Source organism: Nannospalax galili, unplaced genomic scaffold (genome assembly GCF_000622305.1).
Source record: "Nannospalax galili isolate Female #2095 unplaced genomic scaffold, S.galili_v1.0 scaffold1813, whole genome shotgun sequence".
NCBI classification, from domain to species: Eukaryota; Metazoa; Chordata; class Mammalia; order Rodentia; family Spalacidae; genus Nannospalax; species Nannospalax galili.
Window position 1 is genome coordinate 30,288 of NW_008333061.1, and position 23,953 is coordinate 54,240.

At 42.5% G+C, this 23,953-nt stretch overlaps 1 protein-coding gene across 1 annotated transcript in view; it reads left to right on the forward strand.

The window, feature by feature from the left end:
- Positions 1-23,953, forward strand: part of LOC115069412 (hepatitis A virus cellular receptor 1 homolog) — a gene marked incomplete at its 5' end in the record, with an annotated part of 41,847 nt that overhangs the window by 3,649 nt on the left and 14,245 nt on the right. The window contains 2 exons of the mRNA XM_029560989.1: positions 1,838-1,887; positions 4,029-4,140. Coding sequence (XP_029416849.1) covers positions 1,838-1,887; positions 4,029-4,140 — 162 coding nt within the window. The remainder of the gene's footprint in view (positions 1-1,837; positions 1,888-4,028; positions 4,141-23,953) is intronic.

A 23,953-nucleotide genomic window follows, 5' to 3' on the forward strand; every position in this document is an offset into this window, starting at 1 on the left:
CCCAACTAACACTCGCCCTCTCATCCCCCCCCTCTCTCTCTCTCTCTCTCTCTCTCTCTCTCTCTCTCTCTGCATCTCATTGACTAGAGGAGTTGCCTATCTGTGCCTTCCCACCCCCATGTGGCCTACCTTTTGCCAGGCATTCCCAGAAACTCGTTAATCTAAAATTGACCTGCAGTGAAATTCAAGGAGGGACATAGTCACGAGGGATAAGGCAATGGTGACATTTGGTGTTTGAAAAGTAGAATGAGATTGAATTATGGATGAATTATGGAGAATGGATGTAGTACCATTGATTGGTTAATCTGATTAACCACACACACATTTAATCAGATTCAGAGAAAGGGAATGTTTATACAAGTCGCTGAGCTGTCAGCCATGACAGAAACCAAGGAAAGAGAGTAAGAATAGTTGACATCTTTAGTGTGAACTATTTGAGGGCACACATACACAAAAAAAAAGAAAACAGAAAGAGAAGGCAGCAGCAGGAGCAGCTCAGGCCGCTCTTTCAAGACGAGAGGGGGAAGAAAGGAGGAGTGTGGGATTGGTGTCCACAGTGTCATGTCACCGAAACCTGGTCGAGCCAGCACTCTCCAGAGTGGAACGGACATTAACCCAGCTGTGTCCCCAGGATTCTTGATGGGGTACTTTGACATTAGAATAGTGCTGATAGACACTGTCAGTAGTGAATTCAAATCCTGTCTCATGTTCATGCTTTCTTATTGAATCACCTAGGCTTATTCCTGAAGGTCTTAGTTAAGGCCATAAGTCACAAATGGTAATGTGACTATTTATGAGGGGCAGTGAGTCACCCAAACTTACACTGGGGCTCTGTCAGCTTTGCCAGGAACTAGGGACTTTCATAGACAAATAGTATTTCCATTTGGTGGGAGCACGGAGTGTGTGTGTGTGTGTGTTTACTAGCAGAGATGCCTGTCATTTGCTAAAATTAGAGTGTGTGTGTGTGTGTGTGTGTGTGTGTGTGTGTGTGTGTTTACTAGCAGAGATGCCTGTCATTTGCTAAAATTCAATTCATATAATCTAATGTGTCTTTCATTCATCTGTAAAATTATACTAAAGCACTTCCTGTTGAAATGTAAAACACTTAACACTGTGGACACTCATACAGAGGAAAATTCTGTATTTGACCTATAGACACCTATGGTGGATAAAAGAATAATTTCTGTTACAAAATAGGTATTCTAAAACCCCTCTAAGTATATGAATGTTCAAAACTTGAAGGTTAGTAAATCTTCTGCCATCTAAAATCCTAACCTTCACATGGCATTAGACACATTGTTCTCATGAGTGATATTTTCTCATTTTCTAAACCACTTCTTGATCAAACTGAAGGCACACTGGCATATAATGTAGGAGCAGATAACCTATTTTGTATGTCATGACAGAGTTTACTCGCATTCTGAATGTAAAACCAACGTAAAGTCCCTTCTGAGTAGAGTGGTTCTGATCTTTGGATGTGCGTGTGGCCTTTAGACATTCACAATCTTTGGCTAGCATAAAAGTATAGATTAGGTAGATTCTTAACCTGTTCCTCAAATGACCTTCTCTAATTCATGTAAATTCGTAGCTAAAATTTGTTATGTATCTGTATTTTTTCCTATAAAAACAAAAAAATTGAGTTTTCCTTGCGTCCATTACCAAAAGGTTAAGATGTACAACTTCTTATGATTCAGTAAAATGTTAATTGCATAATACGACAGAATGCCTGCAGTATTTGAGCATGTCTTTTTAACTTTCCATTCATTAACAGAACGAATATCGTTATTGTCTAATAATGTAATGTTTTTATAATGATAATTTCTTTCTTCCTGAGCAGACTGGAATGACACTGTGACTTCTTCAGATGAGCCTTGGAACAATCACACTGTAAGCACATTCCTTCCTATTTTATTAGCCAGGTTTACTTGAATATGTTCCTGGAAGCAAATTTCATTTAAAGATTGTGTCTTTAAAATTAGCACATGGATAGATTTTTATCTCCTAAAAAAGAAAAGAAAAGAAAAAAATTAAGAAGAAAAAAAAAGCTAAAAATAGTGGCACATCTTAGGGTGCAGAAGACTGACATAAGAGATCACAAGTTTTTGGACATCCTGGACTACCAGGGCATACCTGGCTGCATAGTGAGGCACTGTTTCACAAAAAGGAATAAAGAAATTAATAGATATATAATAATGAAGAAATTAATAATCAAGGAGTTTGACTATTTTTTTGAGACAGGGTCTGCCTGTTGCCCCAGCTATCCTGGAACTCACTAGGTAGACCAAGCTGGCCTCAAACTCACAGAAATCTGTCTGCTTCTGCCTCTCAAGTGCTGGGACTAAAGGCATGTGCTACCACACCCGACGAGTTTGACTATTTAAAAAGATGTTTGAAGTTCATTTATGTGGTCCGGTTTGATTGTGGTGCCCCATAAATGATATTAGGAAACAATATGAGAGGTGGGGAGGGAGGGAGGGGGGAGGGGAAGGCTTTCCTATGGCCAAAAACTGGGGAAAAGAATGAACTAATTGAAGGAGAACAATTTCACGTACCGTACCATGGAAGACTTCATCTTTCATTAGAGGCAAGATGCTTGGAATCAATGGGATGGAGAGCAGGCTGGCCCAAAATAAAATGGACCTTAAAGAAGGCTCATGTAAGGAGGGGTCCCCTAATATTCCTTTTCCACACAGTGGATATTCTATATAGATAACTCTGATTTTTTTTGCACATATCTCTGCATAAGAAACACTTTGATTCTGCCAGAGTTTTCTATAATTTATTCTTTATGCCTCATAATATTTGTCATGAAAGTGTCTCATCCAAGAACTCTACAAAGGGTGTTGGCAGATGCAGAAACAGAGGCTCAGAGAGGCTCACTGCTTGTTCATGGTCACAGTGGCTGAGGAGAAGAGCTGGGATTGAGACTCCAGAGATGAAGTTCACACACGGGAAAAGAGGAGATCTCTGATCCTCCCCTTCCTAGCAGTTAAACACCGTCTTATGGATCTCTTTAGGGTTAGCAGACTAGCTCTAAGCTGTGAAAAGGACCTAACATGATGTCCAGCCTGCTCCATGCTTATTCCAATAGATGGTGATCCCTGATCATCTGTACCAGGGCGTTTGGGTAGATCCTGCATTTCTGTCTGAGCACAGCGTTAGCAGGCCGTGCCCATGAGCAGCGTCTTCTGAGAGTTTTCATGAAGATCTAGAACCTTGAATTACATTTTATAATTTAAGTAGTAAGGTCACTAATCAAAGACCAGATTCAGTAATTAATCACATTTGGAGAGTATCATGGCAAGTCAACTTCTATATGAGCAATTAAAAAAATATGATAACCGATGCATTTAGGGAAATACCATGTTAACCATTATAGCAAATACTGTTACATACATGATGAGTAAAGTCACCTCAAGATTGAATTTTTACCAAGGCATACAGCCATTTAAATATCACCTCTGAGTGTGATAACACGTGCCTTTAGTTTCTGTACTTAGGAGGCAGAGGAAGGCAGATCTCTGAGTTTGAGACCAGTCTGGTCTGCATAATGAGACCCTGTCTCAAAGGGGGAAAAAGTCACTTCAGGCAAAATAGAAAACATTCCGTCATCTTAGAAGACAGTTTGACTTTGAAAAATTTTTTAAAAATGTTATGTGTATGAGCGTATTGCCTGCATGATGACATATAATGCCTGCAGGTCAGAAGAGGGTGTTGGATCCCCTGGAACTAGAGTTATGGATGGTTGATAGCCACCATGTGGGTGCTGGGAATCGAACTGGATCCTTTGCAAGAGCAGTCAGTGCTCTTAACCACCGAGCCAACTCTCTAGCCCCCAGTTTGACTTTTAAATTGTTTGAGAATCTCACTGACCATTACTACCAAGAAGACCATTTCATTTGGTCTTATTTGGCTATTCTAGAAGGATCCAAGGGCTGATAAAGATAAAGATCAATGTACAGGCACTCCAGTATGCATGTGCTGTTCCTCTAATATGGTGCCTCTTCTGTTTGCTGCTGTTTACTTAGGAAGCCATCCCAACACACAAGCCAAAAGTGGCCACCACTAAGGGATTCATGGTTGGAGTCCCCATTGCTGTCTTGGTACTGCTGATTCTAGCGAGCGCTGTGGCTGTGACAAGTAAGTAACTTTAGGATTGTCCCTGAGGAACTAGAGCAGGGGTTCTCAGCCAATCTGATTGCTTTTAAGTAACTCCATGTCATGGAGTTTGATTTCACAGGACTTCTGTGTCCCCAAATTCTGACCCTCCCTACTTCCCAGAGTTGTGTTATGACCTCCTAAGCTCTGGGAGTGGTTTCCGGCACATGGTAGATGCACAGCAAACTTGAACCACTGTTATTTTATCTCAAAAAAACCAAATCTCTGCCCTTTACATTTCATGGACCTTGAAGGTAGAAGTTTTTGCTAAATATTATTGTTTGTTCATTTCTCTTTTTCAGTTGTTAGTTTCTTTTAAGATTTTAAAGCTTTGGGTTTTTTTTATTTATTTTGAAGCCGGGTCTAATGTAGCTCAGCTGGTATTGAACTTCTGATGTTCCTGAGGCTGCCCTTCAATTCCTGATCCTCCTGCCTACACCTTCCAAATGCTGCTGGCCTTATTGGTATAGAATACAATACAATACTTAACAATATCATTGTTTATTAACCTTGTTCTTTATCTTTTAATTTTTGGACACCTAAAAAGAAAAAAATATTTTTCTATACAAGAAATTAAATACTTTGAAACGAGAGTTTGTTGGATAGTATTGAGATTTGGGAGGCAAAAAGCCATTATAATACATATGATGTATTCTCTACTGCTCTGGGGATCTGATTTCTGTCCTTACAGTGATTCTGTTGAAAGTTCTGGAACAAAGCTGGGTGTGGGAACACATCTTTAATACCAGCACACCAGAGGCAAAGGCATGTGACTCTCTATGAGATTGAGACCAGTCTGGTCTATGTAGTGAAATTCAGGCCATCTGGGCTGCAGGGAGGCCCTGTCTAAAGAAACCAAAACCAAAACAAGATTTAAAAAAATGCTAAAGTTGTGGAACACCTATTTATTAGAAGCAGCAAATGAGATGTTGCAAAAGAAACTGCATGTCTAATACTGGGACAGAGTTCTTTAGCAGCAGACACTCAGGCCTGGGTGTCCCTTTCCTACAGGGTATGTGTGAATGCATGTACCATCCATTCTCTATGAAAGACCTTTAGCCATCTACTTTTCAACACACCATATTTGAGTTCATCGTTGAACTATTTCATATCACTGGGCAGAAAATGGGGGAAATAAATGATGCTTGCCAAATTATAGGATGTTTCCTTTACTTAGAGTGTAGTTATTCAAAATACTGTTTAAGCTGGGTCTGCTGGTATGTGCCTGTAATCCCAACAGTCAGGCTGCTGAGACAGAAAGATACAGCGTGTGACAGCCTATGCTACATAGTAAGATCATGTCTAGAAGGGGGAATTACTTAGAAACTAGGTAAAATGCCACAAGTGTGTTCCCTTCTTAGCACAAAGTTTTTGTTCTGTTCTCAAGGAAGGTAGTTACTGGGGGTATAAAGGTCTTTGGCTGGAAGGGTAGGTTGAGAACAGGTGTTACACAGCTATGGGATTGTGCCGAGGAAGGAGTAGAACCCACTATAAAGCATTACTTCAGAGAGTTGAAAAATGCCATTGGCCAGGCGTGATGGTGCACACCTTTAATCCCAGTACTTGGGAGGCAAGGGCAGGTGGATCTTTGTGAGTTTGAGGCCAGCCTTGTCTATATAGCGAGTTCCAGGCCAGCTGGGGCTACAGGGATACCCTGTCTCAAAAAGACAAAAAAAACAAAACCAAAAGTCATTGATGTAAGTGACCCTTAGTGGAACTTCAGGTTTTTGTTATTTCCTTTTGAGATCAGGTCTCACTGAAGCCCCACGAACTCCATGTGTAGATCATCACAGGCTGGCCCCAGTCTCATAGTGATCTGCCTGCTCTGCCTCTGGAGTGTTGGGATTAAAGGCATGTGCATGTGTGGTACTTTGTGTACCAGACAGCCTAGGAGAGTCCTGGGTTAGATTTGTTCTCCAGGAGCCCATTAGAAAATTCTAGACTTTTCTACTTCTTCCAGTGAAAGAAATTGAACAATGTTCTATCCATTTGAGCTGTGTGGGTGAATACAGCAAATTATGAATGAAAAGAAATTCTACTTGAGGGGTTCAGGAAGTAATCACTCAAAATTGCCAGGGGAAAGATCAATTAAGAACAATTACCCTTCATAGGCAGAAGATATCATTTATGTTTCCTATAATATAATTTTCATTTCAATTTCTCCCATCTTCCCCCATCCCAATTCAGAGTACATCTATGTGAAAAAGAAAACAGGCTCCCTGAGGTAAGCTGGACAGCTTGTGCCAATTCCTTTTGAACTCAACAGTCTTGTAAAATTTTCTGTTTCTGTTCTTTTTTTCTACTAAAACATCCTGTAACTATTTATTTATTTACTTGTTTGAGACATCTCACTATGTGATGCAGGCTAGCCTGGACCTTGTGTAGCCTAGACTGGGTTGGAACTCAGGACCCTCTTCCCTTATCCTCCTGAATGCTCAGCTTTACAGATTGTGTGTGTGTGAGTGTGTGTGTGTGTGAGTGTGTGAGTGTGTTTGTGTGTGTGTGTCTGTCTGTCTGTCTGTCTGTCTGTCAGTCACAGTGCTTGGTTCCCAATCTATACTTTGGATACTAAAATGTAATTTAGCAAGCAAGCCCCTCTCTTGTTAACAACACTTTTCAGTGACACTTTATCATTCTGTATTTCCCTATGCTGTGGCTGAGCTGGTATAGGAGGAGCACATCAGTCCTAATTTCATAGAAAAATGGTGAATTATAAACTCCAAGTTTTTCTTTCTGGAGCTGTTAGTGAATAAGGTGCTTCAATTCTTTCATTTTATTCAGTGTTTTCTTTTTTTCTTTTTTGGGGGGCGGGTCTTTTTGAGATAGGGTCTCTCTGTAGCCCCAGCTGACCTGGAACTCACTATGTGGACCAAGATGACCTTGAACTCACAGAGATCCGCCTGCCTCTGCCTTCCAAGTAAAGTGATGAAAGGCGTGCTCCACCATGCCCCAGCTCAGTCCTTTCTTTCATTGAGTAACTTCTGTACTAACAACTGATGATAAAAGCAGACAGCATCCAAGATAACGGATGGGTCCTTTTAGGTGCTCTGGGCAAGGGCTATGAGGATGATAGGATTGGTGACCTGCTGCTTGAGTAAGGCACAAGGGAGCAGATTTGAAGGAGATAATTCCTGAAGAGGCAGCAGGTGCAGAGGCACTGAGTTCTCACAAGTGTCTCACAGTTCTGCTCTCAGTCCCCTCCAGCCATTTATACTATCTGACACTGTAGGCTCATCAGTTGGCAGTACTCATGAAATTTTTCAGGTGCTCCTGTGTAAGTCTCCTGTGCTTCCTCTGTGTCATATGGTCATCTTCCCTAATGTGAAACTATGTAGTTTGCTTCATTTGGTTAAAGATTGGCTCTAGGCAAGGCCAGCCTTTTAAAATCAAACCATACCCCTTAGGCTGCTGTCTGCACGATGCATAACTTTTGTTGGTAGTTTATACACAGACTTCCCTGTGTCTGAGTCAATCCCATGAGCCAATCCACAATGTATCTTGAACAGTGTCAAGCACAGCATGGGTGCCCATCAGTTGTGTGCTTTACAGTAATAAATCTATAAAAAAAAATAGAGACTGTTTGTATCCTAGAGATTAGAAAACAGTTTTGGAACTATAAAGGAGCTTCTGCTGTTACACTACACAGCTTAAAGGCCTCCATCTCAGGAACCCATGCTTAGACATCTTGTCACTAACTGCATCTTACAGTGGGAAGAACATGCTCCTTATAGGTGGGAAGCCATGGAACACAGCCTCCCATTAGTCCTTTGATTTATGTTCTTACACCGATCATGTATATTTTTTAAAAGGTATAATTTTTTTTATTATGTGTGGGGGAGAAGACACATGGGGGTGAGTGTGGTATGTATCTACATGTGTGGGGGTGGATGCATGAGCTTGTGCATATTGCCAGAGGGCGCTGAGTGTCTCTTCTATCACTCTCTGCCTTTTTCCTTTGAGGCACAGTCTCCCTCAGGACCTGCACTACTCATTTTGGCTAGGCTCGTAACCAGGGAGCCCCAGTGATCCTCCTGTCTCCATGCCCCTCATGCTGGGGTGACAGGCATGCGGATTATCCTCAGCACATTACATAGGTGTTGGGATCTGAACTCTGGTCCTTGTGCTTGTGTAGCAAATGCTTTTAACATCTGAGTCATCTCTCCAGTCCCAAAGGCTTGCTTTTTAATCACTAACTGAGAAGAAAAAAAGATGTCTGGCTTAGTGGAATACTCATGTAGTCCCAGCACCCAGGAGGCAGAAGCAGGTGGATCTCTGTGAGTTGGAGGCCAGCCTGGTCTACACAGTGAGTTCTGTGTCAGCTAGTGAGATCCTGTCTCAAAAAAAAAAAAACTGTAGAAAACATAAGAAGAAAAATTTGGGTGAGGTGGCACATACCTATTATGTCAGTACTCAATAATAATCTGAGGAGCAGGACTGAGTTTCAGGCCAGCATAGACACCCTGAATAATAATAATAATAATAATAATAATAATAATAATAATAATAAAAATATCAAAAAGACAAGCCCACTTACAACTAACAAAGTCTTGACAGTTCACATGGCTCTTTCTGGTAGCATCATGCTAGCATCTTTACCTGTTCCGCTATCTGCCAAGGCCCCACAATGCTTCCTAAAGGGTCATGGTGAAAAGTTGAAAATATACCAGTCATTCAGTTCTTAGCTCAGTTTCAAAACACACATCACAATTAGGTCAACTCATTTTGATGCTAGATATCTCTCTCTTTAGATTTTCCATTTCTATGTCCTTTTATGTGAGCATCCTCAAAGATACCAGTCTGGGTTTTTATTTTTCAATGTTTCTTAGGTTGTTTCATGCTTATTAAACAAACTTTTCTACAACTTAATACCCAAGTGCCTGTGTGGTGCTACTGACTGTTTTAATTTCTGTGGGTGGGGCTCCTGGGGCCTGGAACCCAGTCTTGCTGGATCTTAAGTGAAAGCTCTGCTCAGACTTCAGAAGAAGAAATCTTGCTTGTTCCTTACTCTTTCTTCAACTCTCTCTGCAGCCTGAATGCCTTCCGCATCTCTAAGATCAGAGCCTTGCCAAGTGCAGTGCTGTATCAACCCCAAGTGGAAGACAAAGTGTACATTATTGAAGATAGCATTATTGCCACAGAGTAATTGGCGCTTTGCCCATGGCTGAAGAAAACAGCAATTGGATATGACCACGTCAAGCATCCTTGAAATGCCAAGGACTATTTTCTGTGTCAGTTCATCTGGTACCTGATTTGTTAGTGACACTGGTGGCTTTCTGTCTGTGCTCAACCTCACTGTTAATATCATCTTAGTTTTTACAGCAACGCCATGTCAGTCTCTCCAGTCACTCTAGAGCATTCTCTCAAACATGAGTATTTCATAGTTCTGTGTTTCATTAGATCCAGAATTGTGTCCATGAAAGATAATCATTGGTAATATAGGAAACGAATTTCTATCTTGGTTACTAAAACCATCAAGAAGGGATTAAAAAGAGGGGGGAGGGCTTGAGAGATGGCTTAGTGGTTAAGAGTACTGGTTGGTTAAGAGTACTTAGTAGTTAAGAGTACAGAGGACCCAGGTTTAGTTCTCAGCACCAGCATGGCAGCTAACAACCATCCAAAACTGAGGTTTTAGGGTTTCTTATGCCCTTTTCTCTCCTTCGCAAATATTGCACACGCATGGTGCACTTGTCTACATGTATGCAAGCCACACACATAAAAATAAATCCAATTTTTTTAAACTGAAAAGGGTGGTTGAGAGGGGGAGGCTTCTGGAAGTATTTCATGGTTAGTTCTTGTCTTTCTATAGTAACTGGAAATATCACTTTTCCAAGGTGCTCAAATCATGGGGTCCTGCGGGGTTTAATATACCTCACAGATGAGCTGAAGGAGATATAGTACCACCATTGCAAGTGTCTGCTTCCTCATGGCTCTGTATAGATGATGCATTATTACATGATTGGTCCTTAGATAAGGAATGGTGTTGTGTGTGAGAAGAGGTTCCCATAGTGAGCACGGACCAAGCAGACATCAGGGGAAGAAAGCCATTTGCCCCGAGAGTCTACGAATTAGTGCCATTTCCACTGCACTTGTGTCTTCATGCTAAGCATTTATGGAAATGCCCATTAGATTCTGAATTAGTTTTAGAAGGACACAGGTCAGAAATGAAAGGGGGAAAGAGGAGGGCGTAGGAGTAAAGGATATCTGCCTTAGCAGTGTTTTATTCTAGGCATGACAGTGTATGAAGTTGTCACTAGTTTCATTGAGGGTTTTTAATTTCAGAATTTTTTCCAGACCACATTTATATTTGAAATTATTCCAGAAAGGCAGTGAAAATTCAGTGACAGTGAAATATTTGTTGTACTAATAATTAAACACGGGCTTATTAAGGGTATCCTCGTTGGCCAGTTTCATTGTTTAGGAGAGCAAACATGTAGGGCGTTCACTTTCACTCTGAGTAATCCCTGAGATCATTTATTTTCAGTTCAGAGTTGTTCAGACCACAGTGGCAGAGTAGAGCAGGATGCTGGCTTTAAAAGCCAGATTGTTAGAGCTGTTCTGCAGAGTTCTAGAAATGAACAGGTCCTCTGAGGAGGGTCCTTTGGAAGGTCAGGTGGTGGAAAGTTGCATTCTGGGTTTGCAAAATGGGTTTTTCCCCATATGCTCTGAAAAAAACATTGCATTTAAACTATGGAGTTTTCTTTTTCTAAAATTGGAGCAATGCATATCATCAGGGAGATTTTATGTAGAAGCCCAGATTTGTAGCTTTCCTAGAGGTTGTCAGACCAGGCTGCAGTGCAGCGGTGTGTCCACTAGATGGGTCCGTCCTCTCTGGACTATCCCCGCTCCTTTCCTGCCTGGAGCCTGCAGGGCTCTGAGGTGCTGCTGCTGCTCGGTTCTTCATGTTCTTCCTAGAGATCTGTGATACAGAAAGGTCCGCGAATCTGGCTGCTGTGGGATCCACACTGCCATAACTTGTTTGAACTCAGGGACATGGTGACTAGTTGCATTCTGTGAAACAAGATATGTGGGACTCACTGGAAAACACATCGTATACACAGTTGCGTACAGGACCTGAGTTCCAATCGAACTTTGAGTAGTAACATTAGGGAAACTTGTTCCTTTTGGTTGTTAATTCCCCATGTCTTTGATGTATACACTCGCACGCTTGCCTTGGCGTATAGCGGCGATTCCCATGAAGTACTGCTTGTGAGAAGTCTTCGAGGCACTGGAGAAATGGCTCCGCAGGAAAGAGTGCCTGCTGCTTTTGCACAGAACCTCCGTGTGGTTTCAGCACATGTCCTGCAGCTCACAACTACCTTAACTCTACCTATGGCGATTTGATATCCTCTTCTGCCTTCTGAGAGCACTTGCCCACATGTGGCACACAAACAGAAGCAAAAAATAAATCTTAGAATAAAATAAAGTACTATGGATAATGAAAAACACTACAGACTGCAAGTAGATTTTGTGGTAATAGCAGATGTAGATTTAGCACTCAGTAAATGACTCTTGTGATCATAAATCTCTTCTACATCTTCCTTTTAAAATCATGTTTCACTTTGAAATAGTTTTGTCATTTTTATAATTTAGTTAACATGAAATTTTCCCATAAATATGAATCTTATTTTCTGTCATTGTTTTATCTGGGGGTCTCACTGTGCAGTCTTGGCTGGCCTGGGATTCACTACATAGGCCAGACTGACCTTGAATTCACAGAGCTTCACCTGCCTTTGCCTCCCACATGTTGCGATTATTGGTGGGTACCAGCACATCAATGTGGCTGAGTCTTGTCGAACACCTTGAATTTTGTTTCAATCTTGTTCAAGACACAGTTGATTATGTTACCTATACTCTGTTTTAGAGTTATGACTCATCACTATAGTCAAGGCTGTACATTTGGGGCTGGAGAGAAGGCTCAGTGATTAAGAGCACTGGCTGCTCTTGTGGAGAACCTAGGTTCGATTCCTAGCACCCATATGGTGGCTAACAACCATCTGTAACTTCAGTTCCAGGGGGATCTAACACCCTCTTCTGACCTCTATGGGCATTGCAGGACACAGGCACACTTACACACATGCAGGCAATACACTCATACACATAAAATAAAAAGACCACATATTTAAACCTTATGAAACTTTGCACATCTTTAAGAACCAGTCATTTACTGATAGCTGTGTGGGGTGATTTTGTGAGCAAAGATGAACCACCCAGTGGGTGTCCTATTTCAGCTTTATACAATTCACTAATAGAGTATTGCTTCCTCGCCTCGAAAACTGCTTTTAATTTGGGCCAGGCATCTTCACCTTGCTGTACTGGGATCTTCCCCATGGTCATGGACAAAAGTCAAACGTAGTCAAGAGGACTGGGAAGATGGCTCCGTGGGTACAAGCACTTACTGCATAAACATGAGAGCTGAGGTTGGATGTAAAGAACTGTTGAAAAGTCAACACCTGTAACCCCAGCAGGACCAGGAGGATGGTTGGGGCTTGCCACCAGCCTGGCTCCAGATTCAGCGAGAGACCATATCTCAAGGGAATGAGGACAGTGATAGAACAGGCCACCAGATGCCCTCCTCTCACCTCTGCATGTAAGGGAAGCACACTTGCACACACATGTAAATATGTAGATTACATGCATTTAAGGTATAAATATGAATGACAAGGAACTCATTGACACAGCAGAAAGCACTGAGTTTTCATGTTGTGACCCTCTGATGGGGTCTGGGACCTGGGTCTAGGAGTGGCGAAGATCAGGACACGGGATGCAGAGGATATGAAGCCAATGCATGCTTTATTCTAAGATGCAACCTTATTTATAGTAAAACAAGAGAAAGATAAAATGTTCTTAAGCCAAATTATCTCATAATATTTACAGTACCTTCGTCTTCCTAGGGCTCAGCCCTTCTTGGAATCTTATGTGTCCTCCTGTGCTTTTTAAACAACATTCTGTTCTTTACTTATAACTTTATTAGCTATGCAGCTTTGTTACACAAGCTGGCTTATGTCAGTTTAACAGGGTTCAAGGAACAGTCAGTCTCATGACAAGAATACCTTCAGGCCAAGACCACTCAAGTTCCTAGAGAGGAAGCATTCTTCCTCTTTACTCTCAGTGTGCCAAGAATAACTGAGGCCTCTTGTTCCAGCTCTGAGTTGATTTCATGTCAGAGATCAGGCCTTCACATTTTCAGAAACTACCCGATCTCTGAGCTCACTTCATGTGTGAAAGCTTTGATTTTTAGGGTATCTGGATATGTCACTCCAATGACCAAGAGTACTGGGGTTTGACATGACACCTCAGTAATGAATGGCATGGCTGGACCTCAGTGCATCCTGGCAATTCCTGCTTGAAATCCTCTGGTGAACAGTGAGGGATTCCTAGTTTATATGAGATGAAATAGATTACTGAGGTCTACTCAGTTCCAGCCCAGTGGGGGCAAGGAGCATGGCAGAAAGAGCTGTGTCGGTACCGAATGGAAGAGTTTAAAAGTTTGAAAGTCACAGCCAGAACGTTAGAGCTGTGCATCGATTACTTGACACATTTTCCTTTTTATTTTTCAATGTTTTCTTCCTTTTCTTTCCTTTTTCTATTTCCTCTTCTTCCTTGCATCCTTCCCTCCCACCTCCTTCCCTCCCACCGTCCCTCCCCTTCCTTCCTCCCTCCCTCCCTTCCTCCCTCCCTTTCTTCCTTCGACACATTTGCTCTATAGCAAATGTGGTCTCAGACACATGGTAATCTTCCTGCCGTAGCCTCCTGAGTGCTGGAATTACAGCCAGCAACGCACCACTTGTAATGGTGCCTGGCTAATTTCCTTGTTGATTATATAAGAGGAAAGTTAGATCCAGTGAGCTTTTAGGAAATGATCTAATGTATGTTAGAACAAGAATGCAAACTGTGCTTCTGACCGATGTGGAAATGGTCCATGGAATGTGAGGATATGGTCACCATTCATTGCTTTATTCTCCAGTGCCCAGTCCAGTGCCTGGCTCCAAGAACACTGGTCACAGGCCTAACTGATAGGCAGACCTGACAGCATGAATGCATGAGTGTTTGTATTTTTGCTCCATGGTGACCAGCTAGAATTGCACATGGTCCATCTCAGGCTATTTTATCTGGGATATTAGAGGGCTTCCTCTGCTTGTCATGGCTAACCCTGTCCTTTCTCTGAAATACTGCTTCTGCTTTGATGAGTTAATGTGATGCACATCAGAATGCCCACAGGATGTCTGGTGTGACATGACACAGAGCTGGGGCTTCCGCTGCTGTAACTAGACTTAGCAGTACTAATAGAAAAATCTCTGGTGGTCAGACACCCTGGTGCAGTTTGGCAGTCTGTGAGTGGTCACCTATAGTGGTTGTGGGGTAGACAGAAGTTGGAAGAAGTACCAGCCTAAGTAAAAAGCTAAAATTGCTTGAGCAGAGCTTTCCTTTGTTTTTCCCTCTCAAGAACCCAGGTTTCCACATCTTTCCTTCAACTGCGTCCTGTTGCTACTGCTACCCTTGGAGAATGGTTCCTCACAGAGGAGAGACATGCAAGGAGGGTCCTAGTGATGTTGTTTGTAATGGCACAAGTTTGGAAGCAACCTAAAAGTCCACCAGTGTAGACTAGGTAGGTAAATGTGATGTGTACATGACAGGAGCATTGAGCTTCATTGAACATGCTATTATAAAATACCACAGTTACAGTGTTACTGGGAAAATCAGGGAGCAGAGTCATGCATGTATTAGGTATCTATGTGTGCATGCATTGCCAGGGAATGGTATGTGTAAACATTTTTTAATGTTTGGTCTCTAGAAGTGGGATCTGGGGGCTGGATTATGAAAGAAAGTCATGATTTCATTCACTGTTTACATGGTTTGAATGGTTATCATATGTATGTATTATAACAGAATTAATTTTGGGATTTTAGGTTTTTTGGGTTTTATTTTTGTTGGGTTAGGTTTTTGAGACAGGGTTTCTCAGTAACTCCAGCTGACCTGGAACTTGCCATGTACATCAGGATGGCCTCAATCTCAGATCTGCTTCTAACTCCCAAGAGCTGGAATTAAAGATGTGCTCCACCATGCCTGGCTTATAAAGTAATTAATTTACACCTCAAAACAATGTATAAGTGGTTTCAAATTCACAAGCTTATTTTGTCAAGGATTTTTGTTCACTATCTTTGGGGTGAGAGAGAGAGAGAGAGAGAGAGAGAGAGAGAGAGAGACAGATTTGTTAGGTGACCCTTCTATGGCTAATGAACAGACAACTAACCCAGGTCCTAGATAGGAGGCCATTTTCCTGTCAACAATGTCTACCATTTCTGATTGTCAAGTTCCATTAGCCCTGTCTTTTCTTTCTTTTTTTTCAGTCTTTTTGAGACAGGGTCTCCCTGTAGCCCCAGCTGACCTGGAACTCACTTTGTAGGCCAGGCTGGCCTTGAACCCACAGAGATCCGCCTGCCTCTGCCTCCCGAGTGCTGGGACTAAAGGCGTGCGCCATCACACCTGCTAGTCCTGTCTTTTCATGTTCACAGAACTGGTCCACAATTCTCTTCAAGAGCTGTGGTTCCAAAAGTGTGAGTCCAGGACACAGGACCACAGGACACAGTATACGGGACACGGGACATGGTACACAGGACACAGGAGCTCTTAACACAAATTCTCTCTGAGCCTGGTGGCACTATACCTTTAATCCTAGCACTCTTTGGAGTCAGACGGGGGTGGATCTCTGTGAGATCCAGGCCAGCCTGCTCTATATAGTGAATTCTGATCAGCTGGGGCTAGAGGGAGATCCTAATTCAAAACACAAACAGAAACAAAAGCAAACCAAGGCAAAACAAAATATCCTCCCCCCACATAATAAACACCCTAAAAACAAATTGTCAGAATTGGCTACAGATCAATGGAAGCGTAACACTAGGAGTGGAATCTTGGAATCTTTCTGTAGCCCAGAATAGCTTCAGGTTCACTAGGTAGCTGAGGCTGGCAGCAGACGCAGTACAGACCTGCACAGTGTCCTTACCGCAGGGATAACAGGCATGAATTACCACATTTTGCCTGTTTGTTTTTTGAGAAAGGTGTTCATCACTCAGGCTAGCGTTGAACTTGCTCCATAGCTAAGTCTGTCTTTTAACTCAGGATCCTCCTATCTCCACTACCTGAGTGCCAGTATCACAGACAAGAACCATCACAGTTGGTGTCTTAACAGGGCTTTCTGCTGCTTCTGAGGCCTCTCAAGGAGAGAATCAAGGCACTGAGTCACCTCCCCACTGGCCAGCAGCCTTCTCTCTTCTACACAGCGTCACTGCAGAGATGGACCCACCTCCCTCACGGTCCTGCTCTCCTTCCCTCTCTACTCAGGGTCTTCAGAAGCTGCATATCTAGTGGAGGTGGATGAGAATGCCCATCTGCCCTGCAGCTACGCTCCATCTGCCTCAGGGACACTGGTACCTGTGGTATCCTGTCCTTGGCTCAGTGTGTCAATTTTGTGCTCAGTACTGATGAAAGAAATGTGTTATATCAGAAATCCTGCAGATGCTAGCCAAAGGGGATTTTCCACAGAGGCAACGTATCCCTGACCACAGAGAACGTGACTCTAGTCAACTGTGGGACCTACTGCTGCAGGATAGAGTTCCCTGGTCAAGGAATGATGGAAAATTCAACCTGGAGTTCGTCATCCAACGGGGTGAGTAGACTTTTCCATGTCCTCATAAGATTCAAGGGTAGATCATAAGATCACAATAAAGATACAGATGGTGTCCTAATTTGTTTCTTCACTGCTGTGACAAAACACTCTGACCAATACTAACTTGGGGAGGAAAGGGTTTATTTGGCTTACATCTCCCAGGTCACAGTTCATCAGGGAGACCAAGGTAGGAACTCAGGGCAGGAACTGAAGCACAGGCCATGGAGGATCGATGCTTACTGGCTTGCTCCCCTGGCCCATGCTCAGCCTGCTTTCTTATGCAACACAGGCCCACCTGCCCAGGGGTGGCACCACCCACAGTGGGCTGGGCCCTCCCACATCACTCAACAATCAAGAAGATGCCCCACGGACATGGCCACAGGCCAGTCCTATGGAGGCAATTCCCCAATTGAGGCGCTCTCAGCCCAGTTGTGTCAAGTTGACCCTAAAGCTATCTGGCACAGATGGCTATTCAGATTTCCCTAACTACAGTTCTAGGGTGCACCCTGAGGACTGAAAGTTCAACATTACTTATTTTGTCTTCCTACTTGCTGCTTTTCTCTTGCATGATAAAACACTCTGGCCAGAAGCAACATGTGGAGTTGTTTTTCTTTTTTGCTTATACTTCCAGAGTCACAATCCATCACTAAGGATGGTCAAGCAGAAAGCAGAGGAATGCTTCTTACTGGCTCCCTCGCTGGCTTATACTCAGCTAGCTAGCTTGTACAGCCCAGCACCACCTCGGATTACAGCTTCTGCTGTGGGCTGGGCCTCCTACATCAATTAGTAATGAAGATAATGCTCCACAGACATAGTGACTCCGGGATGTATTGACAATAAAAGCTGACCAGAGCACTAGGGCTTCTCAGCGCTGTTCAGTGTTCTCCACATGTTCACTAGGGCCTCTCAGTGCTGTTTAATGTTCTCCATGTTTTCAAACTCATAGATGCAGTCCACAAAATAGAAATGCCACACCAGTGTTTCAAGACCCCGAATATGCAGTAGAATCACCTGTAGAGTTTGTTAACAATCGATTCTCAGGCCCCATCCACAATCCCTAGATCACCATCCCTGGATAAAGTCTGAATTTTCTCCACTGATGAAAATGTACCACAGGTGCAGTCAGGAATGTGAACCACTTGGCTATACATGTGAGTGGAGGGTGTGTGAATGTGCGTGTATTCTAAGATTTACAGCACTCAGGGATAAGGAATTAGCTCAGAAGTAGAGTCCTTGCCTAGGAACCGGGAGGCCTTGGGTGATTCCTCAGTACCACACACAAAAAAAGGAAAATTAAAGCACATACTTTGTGGTTAGAACAAGTTCAGATCAACTCTCCTTCATACTAATTGTGTGATTTGGGGGAAGTTATTTCAAATGTGTGACCTGTTCCACTGCAGAATGTATTCATCTACCACACATAGGCCAGTAGAAGGATTTATCAGGTAATGCTTATGAAAAGCTTTCAGTGTGACCACATGTATAGCTATTTCCATTATTAATTAGCCCGTAGCTCAGGTGGCTGCATCACGCCTCTGTCCCACATCTGCAGCATGGGCTCCACACACAGTGAAGGTGTCCGTGTATGTCTGGAAGCTGAGGATGCGCTCTTCATCACTGTCTTTCACATGTTCTCTGCTGCCTGAAACAAGCTCGCTCCTCAGTCTTATCCTTGAACAGTAAAGATGGCTCAGTGATAAAGGCATTGACACCGAGCCTGATGACTTGAGTTTAATATCTGGAACCACAAGGTAGAAGGAGAGAGCCAACCCCTGCAAGCTGTCCTCTGACCTCCATATGCCTGCGAATGCATGCGGGTACAAAAGACATACAAAAATAAATTCAATATTTTTGTGTGTGTGCATATATATATGTATAGTGATTTCATATAGGGTCACCCCTACTGGGACTGCACAGGGAGACTTTACTATAATCCTTCTGAGAATACTTACTACAGAGGGAAATGGCTCAGGTAAGACCTGGAGGGTGTATTTAGCTGGTGTCTGAGTTCCCAGGGTTTTGCATAATAGAAATAGTTGAGAAAAAAATACTTTAACTTTAAGGATAACAGCATGGATATTTCTCTGCAGCTGAAATACTGAGAGAGTTGATGGACACACGTGTGTGCTGAGGCAATGGAACCCTGGGTTAGGATTCTGCGTTAGCCACAACCTAGCCATGTGATCTGGGCCAAGGCCTTTCACTTCTCTGGATCTCAGCTTCCTCTTCTGTCTAGTGGGTGGACACAGAGACCTCTGGGTCTCCTGTCCCAGGAAAATGTCCCCCTGCCCAAGAAAGAATGTGACTGTCCATAGATTTTGCCAATTAAGGAAAGAAAAATACTTACTTTTGAGATCATTTCATTAAAAAGGTACGTGTTTAGTACTTTTCTCATTAAAATTTAAAATATTTTTATTATTTATTTACTTGTTTTGTGTGTGGGGTGTGTGTGTGTGTGTGTGTGTGTGTGTGTAGGCACAGGTCTGCCATGGCTCGCATATGGGGGTAAGGGGACACTTTGTAGGAGTCTGCTTTCTCTTTCTAACATATGAGTCCCAGTGATCAAACTCAAGTCATTAGTCTTGGTGGTAAGTCCCTTTATTCACTGAGACATCTTGTTTTCTTATTGGCTCTTACATTTTAACTTACTAAACTTTAATAAGAAATTGTTTTGTATTTCTCAAACACACATAATCAAATGGAAAAGTTGACAGCTTTGTCATCTTTATTTTCTGGTTTACTCTGGGCTGCGGTGTTTCTTACATTTGGGCCTAACAGGGAGATTCGATGACTTTCAGGTTGCTTTCTAGCTAGACTATAAACTGTCTGCTTCCTCTGGTTTCAGTCTCATAAGGGATAGCTAAATTCTTCATTGACAAGGATTTAAAAAATATATTTATTATTTTTATCTTATGTGTATGAGTGTATTGCCTGCATGTAAGTGCATCTGTGTTGTACAGTGCATGCAGAGGCCAGAAGAAGAGGTCAGATTCCCTTGGAACTGGAGTTACAGATGGTTGTTAGCCACCATGTGGTGCTGGGAATTGAACGCAGGTCCTCTGCAAGAACAGCCAGTATTCTTAACCACTGGGCCATCTCTCCAGCCCCAATATATTGGGAGTTTCTTGTTTTTGGTCTTTTTGAGACAAGGTCTCCCTGTAGCCCCAGCTGGCCTGGAACTCACTTTGTAGATCAGGCTGGCCTTGAACTCACAGACATCTGCCTGCCTCTCAATGACAAGGATTTTAGCTTGCTGATATGGAAGATGAACAGGATGGTAAAACCTGATTTCAGAGCACACTGGTCAGGGTGCCTTCTGGTCAGAGTTTTCTTCTCCCTCAAACTTTGTGAAGCTCTTTTTATTTTTCTATATAGAGAGATAAAAACTGGTCTCATCTCACCATGTCATTAATGTTATAAGCTACACCTGATGAGATTTAAACATGAAATATGTCCAGAATGTCTCGTCCCATGTCTGGTTACAGTGTGTTCTCAATGTAGGTTAGCTGCTGCCATTGATACTGACAGGAAGGTCAGAAGAGAAATTGAGAAAATGCTTACGTACTACAGAAAGGCTGGTAAATTCGGCTCTCTCTACTAATTTTGGACTGAATAAAGTGTGCCAGCCCTCTGAAGCTCAGGTTCCTTACCACTACTATGAGGGCAATTCCAGTAACTACTCCATAAGGTCACTGTAAAGGTGAAGCATGGTAACATATGTAAATTGTTCAGCACAGTATCTGGTCCATAGAAGTCAATCAAATATTTACCCTTAATATTACTATTATTGCAGTGATTGACTTCACCTCTCTTAGGGCTCAGTCCTTCTTCGGTTGGTTGTTCTGTAGTGATTGGTAACCAATCTCTCTCATGGGATCAGCAAGGGAATTAAACGTGGTGGAAGCAGATGATCACTCCCACAGTGGATTAATTTAGTCCTGATAGTTACTGTATGCCTTTTTTTTTTTTTTTTTGAAGAACCTAGAGGCACAGACCTGGATGGACTTCAGGGATCACGAGTCCATTTCTCATGCTGCGCAGGAGTGCGCTGTCTGTCACCATCGGATAGCCATGTGTGCGTGCTCACACATGCAGGCACGAAGAGAAGGGAGTTCACTCCCTCACAAGCTATGCATTCCTTTGTCCTTATCTATGTCATGAATGGAAGTCTCCTTCCCTTTAGATTGTGCTTGTTTGTTTCTTAGACCTAGGGGGCAAGAACAGGGTCTTCTCTTACATCAGGCAATAAAAGGGACATTTCCTAGACTGAATCTTGGAGCTTTTCAAGAGACACACAGAGCAAATTCTTAGACAAAAAAGGGAAAGTCTTCATAATAGGTAGGGGAATGGAAAATTGAGATTCATGAATATTTGAAGGCTTGTCTACAGTTTGTGATGTAATGTCAATCATCAGCAAGTCACTTATATGGTTGTGTAAACCTTTTTGTTTACTGTGAATGTGGGTATGTTTGAGGTCCGTAAAATTCCCTAAATTGACCACTTGGACACTGAGTTTCAGGAAAAAAGAGCATTTTATTGGAGCCAACTGGCTGGGGACACAGACAGTCTCAGGAGCTGTACTGTGACCCTGAGCAGTGAAAATGCAGGGCTTTTAAGCATACAAACCACAAAGCAGGGGATGTCCATAGAGGATGTCCATAGAAACTATACACAGAATAACCAGGAAAGGATTGGAACAATCTAGGGCTGATTTCCAGAGAATTTACCTATACAGCCATTGGCTATTTTACCTGGGGCAGAACATTCTTTCTCTTCTGCTCCAGATTATTCCCATAGAAACCATACACAGATGTATCAGGTATACTGCCATTGGCTAGCTTACCTGGGGAAGACCATTCTATCTCTTCTGCCCCAGACCATTTCCATAGAAATCATAAACAGATACCAGGAAAGGATTCGAATAATGAAGGGGATTTCCAGAGTCAGGTGGAGGGCAGCTTTTTCTCAGAGGATAGGGAGAGGGTCTGAGGGGCACTCTCCTTCAGGTATATATAACACGTTTAATGAGTGGAGACTTAAATGTAGAATTTCCTAAACTCACCTTGAGCACAGAACAAGTGTAATCTCTCTTCTAAATGAAGGAGGCAAAACTGGGTCACAGGTGATCTTCAGCTCTAGAGTAGACCCGGTTTGAGTCCCAGCTTTCTCAATACAAGGTTGTGATCATAGGCAAAGTTCATCTCTAAACTCAGTCTCTGAACTTCTGAAATATAGCAGCATGTATGGGGGCTACTTGTCAAGGGCAATGATCTGATTTCAATCCTGGTGACCTACACGATGGAAGGAGACAGCCAACTCCCACAAGTTGTCCTCTAAATGCTAATTGTGGGTCATGGTTTATAAATGAACAAATACATGCATGTACATACACACATACACATACTACACAAAATAAAATAAAACTCTATTTCTTCTTCTGAGTTTGATAAAGTTAGCAATACAGAGCAATTGTTACCATCAATGAGACAGAGGGTGAAGGATAGTGCTAGGATAGGAAGGTGCTAGGCAACTAGGAGCTGTGTATGATGGAATTGTCACATCTATGCACATCTAGACCATTCATTCCTCCTTTCTGCTGCCTATACTGCAGTGTAGTGTTGGGTTCTCTAGGAAAAACATTGTGTCTTCTTCCAACTGCCCCACCTATCTTGGCTGATGGCAAATCTTTTTGTGAAAACAACACTACAGTCCTCTCTTTGTAAGGATCATTTTCATCATAAAATAAAGTAGAAAAATGAAAAGAAGTCAGGGCTGGGAAGGACCACACCACAAAGCAGGTGTGCTGGTAGAAACCTGTAATATCAACACTCAAGAGGGTATGGCAAGAGGCTCTGGAGTTCAAGGCTATATAGTGAGTCTAAGGTTAGCTTGGACTACATGAGATACTGTCTCCAAAAAGGCAAGAAAAGCCGATGTGGTGGTACATGCCTTTAATCCCATCACTTGGGAGGTAGAAGCAGTCAGATCTCTGTGAGATTGAGGCCATCCTGGTCTACATTTCAAGTTCTAGGCCAGCTGGGGCCACAGGGAGACCCTGTCTCAAAAAGACCAAAGGGGATAAAAAAAGGAGAAAAAATGAAAAGAAAAGAAAGAAAAAGGGAAAGTCTGTTTTATTACTTCACTTAGGAAAGAATCATAATGACAGGGAAGAAAATTCCTGCTAACTTTACAATTCCCCCCCTGTGATTTTCATGCTTTAAATTCCTTTCCGGTGATGAGACCGCAGAGAACTGAAACACAATTGCTTTCTTCTTTTTTGTTAAATAATTGTAACTTAAGACTATGTCTTTATGATCTCTCAATCTATTAAACTAGATTTAGTAAAATAGTTTATGCATCTTGGAAAGTTTAGAGTTGAAATTCATGGAATGTGACCATGACTTTTATGGAGTTTCATAGTCTCTGACTCAGCCAGAAAAATGAAAAAGCTTCCTTAGTGTTTTGGAACTTGATGACTATTGGTTTTCAGAATTCACTATCAGTATGGTGAGGGCTTGGTTCATCTTGCTGTGGCTTTGTTCCCTTTGCTTGGTGTAGAGCAGTCACTGGTAGATAAGCGGATAAAGAAATAAGGAAATGAGCCAAAAGGAGAGAGGGTGACAGACAACTGAGCTACGTGACTGTCTTCATGTTGGTGACAATGCTAAGTGAAGTTGTTGGAGACCTTGTAGTCGAGAATATGCCTTTAAAGCCAATGAGCCCAATTGTCTAGCTGCTGGTTACCCCCAGGATGAAAGTACCAGTATTGCACCAATAGAGATAGTTTGTTGGGCTAGTCATTGTTGTATTTAATAGGCTTTACAGCTGAGCAGGACCAATGATTGGTTTTCCCCTTTAGCAGCTTGCATAATAGCCTCAGATATCATGAGAGCTAGTCTTCAGGGAGGAGGCTTCTGCCTCATAAGACCCAGCTCAATTGCTTCAAGTTGTGTGTCTGAAATATGTCCTGTCTTCAGTGATGGGTCTTACTTTCAAGTTCTGGGAGGCAATCAAGGGCTGAGGCAATACTCTGCACTATTTTGGGAGTCTTTTGGACTAACCTGACAAACAAAGGGAGGTTTCTTGTGCCTGGAACTATGTTTTTGGTTATATAGCCATCAACTACACACA